Source organism: Sturnus vulgaris, chromosome 15 (assembly GCF_052056855.1).
Source record: "Sturnus vulgaris isolate bStuVul1 chromosome 15, bStuVul1.hap1, whole genome shotgun sequence".
Lineage (NCBI taxonomy): Eukaryota > Metazoa > Chordata > Aves > Passeriformes > Sturnidae > Sturnus > Sturnus vulgaris.
The window spans coordinates 1419993-1432919 of record NC_142257.1 but is presented as its reverse complement, the minus strand read 5'-3'; the positions used below and the strand labels follow the sequence as shown (position 1 = coordinate 1432919).

The window sequence follows — 12927 nt, the reverse complement described above, 5'->3', positions numbered from 1 at the left end:
AGCTGCTGTCTTGGCTGGTTTTATTCTTTTATTTATTGGATTTCTTCTCTTGCCCTTTTTGCAAAGAAATGGAGTCTCTTGTGACTCGGCTTCGATGTCCAGCACTTTCAGTGAGTGACTTTGAGATAACAAACAATTAAATCTATTTTTTTAATACAGATCCTTTGTGTTGAGAGTCAGGGGAGCAGCTCTGATGCCAAGGGAAGCTCCCTCTGTCCCAGTAAACATCCCAAAAATTCCTGTTGGAATTCCAAATTGATTTCCTGGGACAGGGATCAGCCCCAGGGGAGCTGGAGCTCCACGAGAGGAACTTTTCACCCACAGGTCTAAAAGAGCAGCTCCTGGCAAATGCAATTTTTTTGGAAGTGCAGCTCTCCAGAGGAACAGGCTGATTTTTCATGCACACAGGAAAGCAGAGGAGAAGAGAGGAATTATCAAATTGCAGGAGTTGAATGCCTGTTTCAGCGTTTTTCCCCTGTGACATTTTGAATCTTGTTTCAAAGAGACTTTTAAGAAATGTTTTCTTTTGACACTTTGATATTACTTCAAGCCTCTGTGTGGAATATATCATCTGATTTTATCAAAATAAAGCAATTCAGTTGACTCCACATGACTTTAAGAAAAAAAAAAGTCTTAGGAAAAAATGGAATTTCTTATATTTTTGTGCCTGTTTAGGACAAAGCTCTTGGTTCCCACTCAAATCTCGAAGAGCAGCTCTTTAACACACACACATTGTTATTGCTAATTTAATTCCTCTAATTCATGGTTCTGCTGACCTCTTTAAAATTTTTACAGAGTGTGCTGAAATCCAAAAATCTAAAGAGCAAAAAATATTTTATTGGGAACCTGAGACTGATTGTCAGGTCAGGAGCACTGAAAGTCTGCAATTGGCTATTTGCTGATCTGGTCCTCTTAGGAATAAATAATAATTTCAGTTTTATTTTTGCTACCCCTTCCTGATGGAGAGATCCACCTGCAGGGGGTGGCACGGGGATCAAACAAAGAGAAAATTTGATTTTTTTATCTCTTTGAGAAGATATTTTTAGGTCATAACTATTTTAGGAGCAGGGACCTGTTGCACTTGGGGTATTTTGAATGGCTCAGGAGGAGGAAGGAGAGTTCAGGGCACGTCCCCTTGAGGGTGCAAAGACTTTTGTCCTTGGGAAGGTTAAAGCCCAGCTGGAAATGAGGAGGATTCGTGGGAAATGGAAAAACACTCTTCATTTTACTGCCAGTTTCACAGCTTTGGGAGACTTTGTTAATTTGTGATAATTGTTTTTGCAGCCTCATCAAAATAAATGTCCAGGGAAGGTAGGAAATTCAGGGAGGAAGGGAAGGAAGGAAGGAAGGGAGAGAAGGGAGGGAGGGATATTCCTTGGAGGGTGGGGACATCCTCAGGGGCTGAGTGTGGAATCTCTCCCTTGCCCTGCCACCTCAAAAATCCCACAGCATTCACCTGGAAATGCTGGAAAGCAGAAAAACTCTGGTTTTTTTTCCTTGCAAGCCACCAAAAATATCCCAAATTCCTGTGTGATAAGCCCGACGGAAGCAGGCTACACACTCCTATTCCCCCTCTGTTTTGAAAGGCAGGAGAAACAGCACCAAAAAAAAGAGTTTTACAGCTGGATTTTTAGCAGGTTTGGGAGTGTCCTGTGCCTGTCTGTGTGCCCTGCAGGTACTATGCCATCTGCTGCCAGCCCCTGGTGTACAGGAACAAGATGACCCCGCTGCGCATCGCCGTCATGCTGGGGGGCTGCTGGGTCATCCCAACCTTTATTTCTTTCCTCCCCATCATGCAAGGCTGGAATAGCATTGGCATCATTGATCTGGTGAGTAGCCAAGGAGGGAAAATCCAAGGCACTGAGTGTGTGATGGGTGTTCTTTAAAAAGCAGTTTTTCAGGGAAAGGGAAGAATAAGGGGAAATTTTGTAGTGCAGAGGGGTTGCTGAATTTCTGGAGGGGATTTTTAAGGGGGGGTTGAAGTGGTTCTGTCCTGGAAGGGCTGACACAGGGACAGTGGTGGCCTGGGAGAGGATTTTACCAACATTCACAGTCAGGTCAGTCAGGAGTCCTTGGAAAAAAAGGCCAAGCCCAGCTGGGCCCTGAAACACCTCAGGAGCCCTTGGTTCCCTTGGCCTTTGCTGCTCTCACTCAAATAAGAAGCAGAATTATTCTCTTGGTGGAATAAACAAAAGCTTGGAGTGCCAGGACAAGGGCATGGCTGCACACTGCCAGAGGACAGGGTTAGATGGGAAATTGGGAAAAAATTCCCTGTAAGGGCGGTCACGGGTCACACAGAGAGGTTGTGGATGTGTCCAAGGATGGCTGGACAGGCCTTGGAGCACCCTGGTCTAGTGGAAGGTGTCCCTGCCCATGACGGGGGTGACATTACATCATCTTTGAGGTCCCTCCCAAACCAGCCCGTTCTCTGATTCCCACTTTATCCCTCCTTCCTCGCCTTCTCCTCCCCTCCACGCCCCAGATCCAGCAAAGACAATTCAACAAAGCCTCCAACTCCACCTACTGCATCTTCATGGTGAACAAACCCTACGCCATCACCTGCTCCGTGGTGGCTTTTTACATCCCCTTCCTGCTGATGGTGCTGGCCTACCACCGCATCTACGTGACAGCACGGGCACACGCACGGCAGATCCGGCTGCTGCAGCGGGCAGGGAACCCCCAGGAGCCCAGGCAGCACCTCCAGGAACCCAGACAGAACCTGCAGGAACCCAGACAGAACCCACAGGAACCCAGACAACACCTCCAGGAGCCCAGGCAGCACCTCCAGGAACCCAGACAGAACCTGCAGGAACCCAGACAGAACCCGCAGGAACCCAGACAGCACCTGCAGGAACCCAGACAGAACCTGCAGGAACCCAGACAGAACCCACAGGAACCCAGACAACACCTCCAGGAGCACAGACAGAACCTCCAGGAACCCAGACAGAACCTCCAGGAGCCCAGACAGCACCCACAGGAACCCAGACAGAACGTGCAGGACCAGCACAGCTCCCACCGCATGAAAACCGAGACCAAAGCCGCCAAGACGCTGTGCATCATCATGGGCTGCTTCTGCCTCTGCTGGGCCCCGTTCTTCGTCACCAACATCGTGGATCCCTTCATAAACTACACAGTGCCTGGCAAGCTGTGGACGGCCTTCCTGTGGCTGGGCTACATCAACTCGGGCCTGAACCCTTTCCTGTACGCCTTCCTCAACAAGGCCTTCAGACGTGCCTTCCTCATCATCCTCTGCTGCGGCGACGAGCGCTACCGCAGGCCCTCCATGCTGGGCCAGAGCGTGCCCTGCTCCACCACCACCATCAACGGCTCCACACACGTGCTCAGGTGAGCTCTGGTGCCTTGGGGATTTGCCAAAATGTGAGTGTCGGCCTCGTGCTGGTGATGGGCCGTGAGGGGCAGAAGACTCGCTGGAGATTTAAAGTGTGTCGCCGTCACTTAAAGGATTAACCCTTGGTTAAGCACACAGAGACATGGTCAGCCCTCAGGGTAGGAAGGAGACGGTGACAAATTTATTGTGGCACACGCCTTGCTTAAGTACAGCCACACACTGCTCCAGAATAGAGCTGATTGGTTGGAACACGCAGTATCTCTTGCACAGATATTTGCATTATAAACAGAGTTCTCAAAATACACACTCTGTAAGCATCAAAATGCACACTCTGTAAAAATCAAAATACACACACTGTAACCATCAAAATACACACTCTGTAAAAATCAAAATACACACTCTGTAAAAATCAAAATGCACACACTGTAAACATCAAAATGCACGCTCTGTAAACAGTAGCAGGTGCCTTTGTTTGCTCCTGGGAAATCCTCTGCTCCCAGGCCAGCTCCTGGGAAAACTCTGTGTTCACACTAAACTGTCCCATGGGTTTCCACAGGTCACCTCTTTTTATTTAGGAAAAAGGAAAAAAAAGAAGTGTTTGCAGTCTGCTGCAGGGCCCCGTGCAAGAGACTTGAAGATACCTTGAACATTCACACCTTGCTGCTCTTTTTTGCAAGAGGCTGCAGAATATTATTTCTAATCCAATAAGAAAATCTATTATAGCTAATACAATAATAAAAAGCACCATAAACCCAAAATCTCTTAACCCTTAACCAGAATATTTTCTCATACCTGATACATCCATGAAATCTATCTGACTTTATTGTAACCCTACCTTCCAGAGCAGGCAGTGCCTCTTGCACAGATGTTTTCATTGTAAGCAACAGAGTTCTCAAAATGCACACTCTAAAAATCGAAATGCACACTGTAAACATCAAAATGCACACTGTAAACAGTAGCAGGTGCCTTTGTTTGCTCCTGGGAAATCCTCTGCTCCCAGGCCAGCTCCTGGAAAGCTCCGTGTTCACACCAAACTGTCCCAGGAGCTGGCTGATGCTTTCTACACGAAGTGTATGTTTATTCTGATAGGCTGAAAAGACTCTGTAACTCGTAGGAAATGAGAGTTTTAAAGTAGGTGTGTATTTATTCAGTGATGGGGTGCACGGGGTCTCAATTCAGTGCTGGGCAGCAGCGTGGGGTCACCCTCCAATAATCACTGTGAAATTAGAGGTGATCACAGAGTCTATTTATTGGCAAAAGCTTCAGACAATTTCATATTCATCATACCAGCCCCTCCCATCCTCTGCTTCCCATGGTAATTAGCTGGAATGGTTATTAAGCAAGCGTGGTTGGCTTCTTGAATTAAGTCTGGGGTTGTTTTTGTGGGGAGGGGTCTTAAAAAGAAGAAGTAAGGTGAGTCTTCCTCGTCCTAAACTTTCCATCTTTTCTATCAATGACAATGCAAATGGCTTATGGGAAAACTCCAATTTCCTTCTCTTCACAATTTTGAATAAGGTTCTGGTTGAATTGTTCATGTTTCTTTGCATCTGTTTACCAGTTTCATCTTTTCCCATTGCAAGCACAGCTGAGCAAATATAAAATGACAGGCAATCAATTATTTAAGTCTTAGATAACTATCTCAAGCCTGGTTTTCTTCTAACTAACCCCTAACTTTTAAATCTCTTCAGCAAGGCTTATTTATCCATCTGCTTTTTAATTAACTTTAGTAAATAACTAAAATCTTTATTTCTCTAAGATTAGTGTTTCACTGGAACAGAGGCTGGACAGAGTTAAAGGAATAAAACAGGGATTTATTGAAAGGCTTTCAAAGGATTCACCTTGGGCAGTGCAAGAGCCTGGCCATGGCTACACCCAAGCTGGACTCTTGGTCATGATTTTTCACACTTTTATCAGTTTGGGTCCATTTCCATTTTGGGGTTCATTGTCCAATCCCAGCTCCAGGTTCTGCAGTCCCATCCTCCCAGATTCTCTCCCCCATTCGCTGCTGTTTGCACTTTTTGGGGCTGGAGCTGCAGCGTGTCCTTGGTTGTGGGGCTGGAAAAGGATTGTTCTGTGTGCCTGAGCTGGGAGGAGAACTTGGAACACTTGATATGGAGTTCACAGTTCTATCCTAATGCACTGCAGAGCCTGGGAAATAGAAAAGTTAAAATTTCAGGCATCATCTCCTTCCCCAAGCAAACACCCAAAGGTTTGGCACAGCCTGAACAAAGCAGCTCTTGGTTCTCAAATTCTGCATTGAGCAAGAGCTCCAAACCTGATGCTTTAATTTCAGCTGGGTGGACAACCCTGAGCCCCCCACCCTCCCTGGGACTGGGGGATAAAAACTTGCTGACACTTTTTTTGAAGTTCAGAGTTATATCCTAATGCGGTGCAGAATCTGGAAATTATAAAAGTTAAAATTTCAGGCATCGGCCCAGAGCTTGCAGCCACCAGCAAGAGGAGTTTGTACAGGATTGATTTCATTTTGCAGTATCTTGGTGGTAGAAATGCTTAGAAAGGGATGGGGCAGAAGCAGTTTGGGGCAGGCTGGGTTTGTAGGGAACAGGTGTGTCCAGTTCCTGCAGGTGTGCCCAGGACAGAGCTGGGAGAGGGCAGAAGTTGGGTGTGAGCTCCCCTGGGAGCTCCACGGGGGCTGCAGCTGGATCAGACACTTTTCCAAACTCAAAGTTGCTCCTCCTGGCCAAAATTTTCTGCAAATGGGGAAGCAGTGCCAGTGGGATTTTACAGCTGCTTTTTGTCCCCTGGCTGGGAGAGCAGTGGCCAGAGGGACAGACCTTGTGTTGAACTCAGCTCTGACAAAAATTAGCACAAAAGTGAACTGTAAATAGATGGGGATTTCTGGGTGTTCAGGGTTCTGTGCAACACCAGACTGAGAAAAGCTAAAATCATTAAAAAAAAAAAAGCTGTGTTCCCCTTGAAACAGATTGTTTGCATTTCTTCTGTCATGAGTAGATATTTATTCAAAACAAACCAACAAACTCCTGCCTCCATGAATCACTGAACTCTTGTAGAGCACAAATGGATGAGGAGCCAGGTCAGCATTGCTGGAATTCCTGAATAAAACAAATTGGGACATTTTGCAACAGCAAAGATGACTTTGGGTGAAATATATCTGTGCAATGATCAGAGCAGACACACTCTGGAACATCTGGCTCAGGGAGGTCACTCTGCTGTGTCCCCATTCCCTCTCAGAAAAGCTCAGAGCACTGCACTGGTGTCTTCAGGGAAAGCTCTAGTGAGAGCTTTATTTACCACTCATTTTCCAGCATTGAGATGTCTTCTCCAAAAGTCAATTGGGATTTCTCCAAAGGAAAACACATCCTGATTTTTTTTTTTTTTTTTCCTCTTGAAAAAGCCAAGAGAAATAAAGTGAGGGGAAAAAGCCAGAAATAAACACCTTGGGGGTTGGAACTGCAGTGAGCCACTGGAACAGCAGTGCAGCAACTCAGGGGCTCCAAATTTTAGAGGTTTAACAGTTCCAAGGATCCACTGGAATAAAAATAAATCCCTGCTGGTTGTAGGAAAGAGGTCAGAGCTGGTGTGGAGCAAAAGAAAAAGTGATCACAGAATCCTGGGACCATTGAATGCTTTGGGATGTTTTTTTGAATGGTTTGGAATGGTTTTTTGAATGTTTTGGGATATTTCTTGAATGTTTTGGGACATTTTTTGAATGGTTTGGGACATTTTTTGAATGGTTTATGGTGGTTTTTTGAATGGTTTGGGATGGTTTTTGAATGGTTTATGGTGGGGTTTTCTTTTAATGGTTTGGGATATTTTCTTAATGGTTTATGGTGGTTTTTTGAATGGTTTGGGACGTTTTTTGAATAGTTTGGGACGTTTTTTGAATGGTTTATGGTAGTTTTTTTTGAATGGCTTAGGATGTTTTTTGGATGATTACTAGTGGTTTTTGGAGTAGTTTGTGGTGGTTTTTTGAATGGTTTGGGATATTTTTTGAATGGTTTGGGACGTTTTTTGAATGGTTTGGGACGTTTTTTGAATTATTTGAATTTTTTTTTGATGGTTTGGGATATTTTTTGAAGGGTTTGTGACGTGTGACTCTCAGCCAGGATTCCCCCACAGCACAGGGTGGTCCTGGGGGTGGAGCAGTGACCCCACCCCACCTGTGAAATTGGGATTTTCAAGGGCTGCAGCTGTGCCTCAGCTCAGGAAAAGCAGAGGTTGTTCCTCAGAGCTGCTCCTGCTGCACCCAGCAGGTGTCCCATGGATCTGGGATTACAGGTAAAATATTTCCTCCTGTTCTTTATCCTTCCCTGGCCACTGAGGCAGATGAAGAGACCACAGAGCTTCCTAAGGCAGAGCAACACAGTCAGTTTTTTGATTGGTTTGGGATGGTTTTTAAATATTTTGGGACTTTTTTGATTGATTTTGGATATTTTTTGAATGTTTTGGGACGTTTTTGGAATGGTTGGGGACGTTTTTTGAATGGTTTGGGACTTTTTTGGAATGGTTTGGGATATGTGGCTCTCAGCCAGGATTCCCTGGGGGTTGCAAAGGATTAAAAATTCCCCCTGCCAGGGGATTTTGGTGCTCCTGGGGGGTGAATCAGAGCTCTGACAGGTTCTGATTTCTCCACTCTAAATTCATGGATCCCAGGTGGCTCATTTGGGCTTGCTCTGCCCTTCCCTCCATTCCCCAGCACTCCCTGTTTCACTCTGGATTTGCACGGAAATTTGGGAATTTTTGGAGATATTTTGGAGGCAAGTGTGGATTTTTGTGCTGGTGGCACCTGCAGAGCTTTGGGGTCTGTGCTGCCCCTTCTCCAGCAGTTCTTTTATTTATTGCACCAACAGAGAAAATTTTTTCCCCCCTTGCCAAGCTGCTGATAAAGCACATTCCCAGTAAATTCTTGTTTTGGAAGTTCCTGAGCAAAAGCTTGAGAAACAGCAAATGATGAGCATTTAAAAATGGTGATTTCAGTGATATTTCAGTCCAGGGCAGCCAGAGGTTGCTCAAGATGTGTTTTCCACTTCAGGGTTTCAGTTCAGGGATCAGCTCCCTGTGCCAGAAGTGGCTCCAGACCAAGCCCAAGCTGAGAGGATCTGATTGCTGCCTGGAAATGCTAATATTGTTAAATAGTCAAGAGGTAATTTGGTTTTCACCTAAATTTCATTAGCTGCCAACCTGGAAAGGGATTCTAAAAATACAGGGGATGATTAGACTCAATAACAACTTTACAAAAAAAAAAAAAAAAAAGAGTTTTTTCATTTCTTGGAGGACCTTTCTTAATTTTTTTTTAATGAAGCTTTGCCAATATTTACGGCCAAACTTATGTTCCAACTTCCCTGGCGTGGTTTTCCAGCTTGGCATCAGTGCCAGCCTTGATGTGACATTCCCTGAACCATCAGACACATTGGGGTGAGTCAGGGGAGATTTGGGATGTGCTGCAGGATCCCAGAGCAGAGGAACCCTCAGGTCCAGGAATGTGGGTGTTCCAAAAATCCCAAATTCTCAGGAAGGAGCCTCCTTCCCCCAAACCCTGCTCCCCAAAGAACAGGACTCTGCTGGAGCCTTGTCCCAGCTCCAAATAAGAGAAAATCTTCTTGTAATTGAGCTGAGTGAAATCAAGATATTTCCTTATTTCCTACAAAGGAGAGAGGGGATTTGAGTTTTTAAATACCAGAGTTTCCTTCCATTTTTGAAAGATTATCTCTTTCAATATGCCTGGATGTTGGAAAAAAAGAAAATTACAGTGAAGCTAAACCCGTTTTTGTTATTTGACCTAACAGAAAATTCAGGATCAGAAGTTCTGCACCAATTTGTGTCTGCAGGGCACCTCGAGCTTTGCAGTGCCTGAAATGAAATGAAATCTTTGCCTGTTTTTAATTGCATGGCTCGTGCTAATGAAGGCAGTTGTGTTGTGATGGGCCAGGATGTGCCTGGAGCTGCAATTTGGGATCAGTGGCCCAGAGCAGAGATTTGGTGGCCACAGCCCCACGTTCCCTGCAGCTGGAATGTGACAGCTCCTGCTGGCACACTGCAAAGCCCAGACCTGGTGGAAACTTCTCATTGGAGTGGGAAATAATATTAATGAAATAATGGAGTGCAGCTTAAACAAATGCATTTAGATAAAACACAGACATCCCTCATAGCACAGCACATATTGAATCCCACTCCCAGTCCTTTGCCAGTCTCTCCACTCGTTCCAGAGGTTCCAAAACAGGCTTTAAAACTAATTTTGGTACCTGAAGGAACTCTATTATTGGTAGAAATGTGCTCTCCACCTACTTGCCTTCTGTTCCAACTGACCTTTGAATGTGTTGGGTTGGTTCTCTCCTCTCCAGAGATTAATTTGGTTTATCAGCAAAGTGTTCTCAGACAATGCAAATCAGCATGTGCAAAGAGCTCCACATGCCTTAGGGTTAGAAATTCTATAGAAACCTCAGCGATTATTGTCATGTTCTGTTCTTCCTCAGGGCAGCAGTATCTCCAACTCAGAGCTAATTGTGTGAGTGCATTTTAATTTTAGGTTCACTTCTTTGTTCTTCTTTCCAATCATTCTCTTCCTTTCTGATTGCTGGGGGAGAATTTATTTAAGCATTGTATGCACCTCGCCATTGTAAACTCACAATGTGGAAAAGCTTCCCTCTTGCTGCTTTAAAATTGCTTTTAAGGCTTTTGGAGTGTGTGTGGGAGAGAAAACCTTGTTATTCCCAAGATAAATTGGCCAGAAATTTGGTATTTCCAGGAAGGTGTCAAGGACTTTCAGCACATCTGTTGTGATTTGATTGTTTTTTGAACAATTTGCCATTTTTGGGGTCCTTCCCATTGCCTGTGGTGCTCACCCACCTGTGATGCAGCTCTGAGCATCTTTCCACCTTCAACATTCCATGTCAAAGCAGAAAAGTGGCATTTTGAGGCTTTGGTTTGATTTATTTTCTAGCAAAGGCCATCCTTGCCACCATCTGCTGCTCAGTGCACCTTGAATGGGTGACCTGGCCTGGGAATGGATCCAGAGCCAGGCTGAGTTTGGGTTTGCCATCAGTAAAGCTGCACTTTTGCTATGGAAATGTGGGAATTGCATCCTGCCCTGCAATTATCCCATCCCTATTAAATCCAGCTGATTAAGGCTGTTCCTGCATGAGCTGATGATTTCCAGTCCTCACTTCTGCATTCATCTTTCTGTTCCGTGGCCGTGACAGACCATAGAAAAGAACATTTTAAAATGCAGGTAACCAGATTTAGGAGGCAGTTTGGGAATTCCCCAGGGACTCCTACCCTGGGCTGCCCTGAAATTGGATTCCAGAAGGCACAGACACGTTCCAGGCACAGGCCTGAAATGAGTTTTGCACAGCAGTCCTTGGGATAGGCTTGGCTGGATGACTTTTCCTTGCAGTGCTGGGCTGGGAATGGGAATTGCCGAAGTTCCTCTGGAATTCCTGCCTCTCTCTGGTGCTGTTTTCCCTCAGAGAAGTCAGAATTCCCATCTTGCTTCGTTCAGCCTGCCTTGGCAGTGGTTTCACAGTCAATCATGTCCCTGGAGCGTGGATTGTGTCTGACACTGTCACTGCCAGGCTTTCAGAAAAGTGCCTGAAGATTTGGCAGAAGGGTTGTTAATGAGGCTGTTAATTTGTGTCATTCCACTGAGCCATCAAAACACTTCAGGAAGTGCAGAGCACGTGGCACTAAAGAGCTTTTTGCTTTATCTGTGAAGTGTTTGTGTTATCATGGAATTGCTGAGGCTGGAAAAGCCCTCCAGGATCACTGAGACCAAGCTGTGCCAAATCCCCACCCTGTCCCCAGCCCAGAGCACTCAGTGCCACCTCCAGGAATTCCTTGGACACTTCCAGGGATTGGGATCCAAACCCCCCTGGGCAGCCCTTTCCATTTTTTCGTACTTTGCCTTGATGTGACATCCACACAGGAGAATTTTCCTGCTCTGAAATCCTTTTCTCTCTCAAAATGAAACCCAACAATTCCTTTAACCTCCCAAGCTCTGAGTCCTGGCAGTGCTTTTCCCACCACTGAAGTGAAACCACTTCTGGAAAAAACACATAAACAACAGTTTAAATGCAATGCCCAGCAATATATCTTGGAGATTGATTTAAGAATTGAAGGAAACAATGTGGATTCGTCCCTTTGCAAAGCTACATGAAACAGAGCAGAGCCAAACAGGCAAAGTCAGGTACAAAAGAAAAGAAAAATCAAGAAACCGGTCATGTCTCATATTAATGTTATCTATGAGTAACTTGATCACTGATTGATCTGTCAGTGCACAGGAACAGTCCCAGTTTCCACTGATATATTAAAGGCACATTAATGCATTGAGGGAGATTCATGCCCTCTGCTGCTTTTGTGACAGGCTTTTATAGCACCAGGGTTGGTATTTATGAGCACTGAAAGCACTTCATAACACTTGGATCTAACATTTGAGACAAGAACTGCACAAAGCAACTGCTCCACAGGCAGGAAAGCAATTAGGAGTGACACTTCCAGAAGTGCTGCCAGATCTTCAAAGAGCCGAGTTCCACAGAGCCTGCACAGCTCTGGAGCTGCCGGTGGGGAAGGTGGGAATGTTTTATCCAGCACGAGTGTCCCATCCACCTCCTGCAGCCCCGGGGCATCCCTGGAGAGCCATGCTTGGGCACAGCCCTGTTCAGCCTGGAGGGGAGTGAGGAAAAGCAGGATCTCTGCTCCTGTGACAGGGGCAGCACCCAGGGAAGGGCTGGAGCTGTGCCAGGGGAATTTGGGATGGATTTTGGGAAAGGTTCTTCCCCCAGGGAGTGGGCATGGGCAGCATGTTTGAATGACAGGTGTCTGCCAAGAAAGGCAGGGGTCTCTTTTTTCTAAAATGGAGAATGTAAACCCCCTCCCCACAAATTACCATAATTTTGAAATTAAGGGGAGCTCAGGCAAAGATATGGGAATAGGAATAACAGGAAGATTAAAATAGCAATCCAGTATTGCAGAGAACAAACCCAGAGCAGGGGCAGAGTGAGAATCCAAGGTGCCCCCGTCAGTCAGTCAGGGTTGGTGCAGTCCCATTCCATGGTGGCTGCATCCTCCTGCAGTGACAGATGTGGTTCTGCTGGAGCAGGGCTCCTGCACAAGGTGCAGTTTTCCTCCAAAGCTGCAGGGATGATGTGCAAGGCTCTGGTTTTCCTCTGGGATCCAGTGGGAAAAGGCTGCTCTGCTGTTCCAAATCTCCCCTTTGATCTGGGTAGGAAATGCTCGGCTCCTGCCCTGGCTGGAGCATCTCCCAATGGGATGATGGAATTTGATCAGCCCTGCCCTGGGACTGCATGGCCATGGACAGGAGAGATCTCCTGGAGGGAGGATGGGCTGTGGCAAAGATAAAAAAGATAACCTGGTTTTTAACAGATGGCCATGAACAGAAGATATCTCCCCTGGAGATAAGGATGGGAAAGATAAAGAACACTGCAACAGCTGGGTGAACAGCTGGAACATGAACAGCAGAGATCCCCACAGAGATCAGGGTCACTGCCACAGCTGGGTTAACAGATTTCATACTTTTGGTCACATCCTGTATTGCAACCTAAGACAGATGCCCAGGCTGGGATTGCTGGGGCTGTGCAGGG

General features: G+C 45.9%; 1 protein-coding gene across 7 annotated transcripts in view; it reads left to right on the top strand.

Moving 5' to 3' along the window:
• HTR4 (5-hydroxytryptamine receptor 4) overlaps positions 1 to 12927 on the top strand; it is a 78334-nt gene that overhangs the window by 42762 nt on the left and 22645 nt on the right. For 6 of the 7 annotated variants that reach the window (XR_015807121.1, XR_015807124.1, XR_015807122.1 and 3 more), the window contains 2 exons: positions 1676 to 1829; positions 2483 to 3345. Coding sequence is in view for 1 of the 7 variants with exons in the window: in XM_014888308.2 (XP_014743794.2) it covers positions 1676 to 1829; positions 2483 to 3349 (1021 nt within the window). In the remaining 6 variants the exon portion in view is untranslated. Of the gene's footprint in view, positions 1 to 1675; positions 1830 to 2482; positions 3350 to 12927 lie in introns of those variants that run through there. The other variant, XM_014888308.2, reaches the window with a different exon arrangement.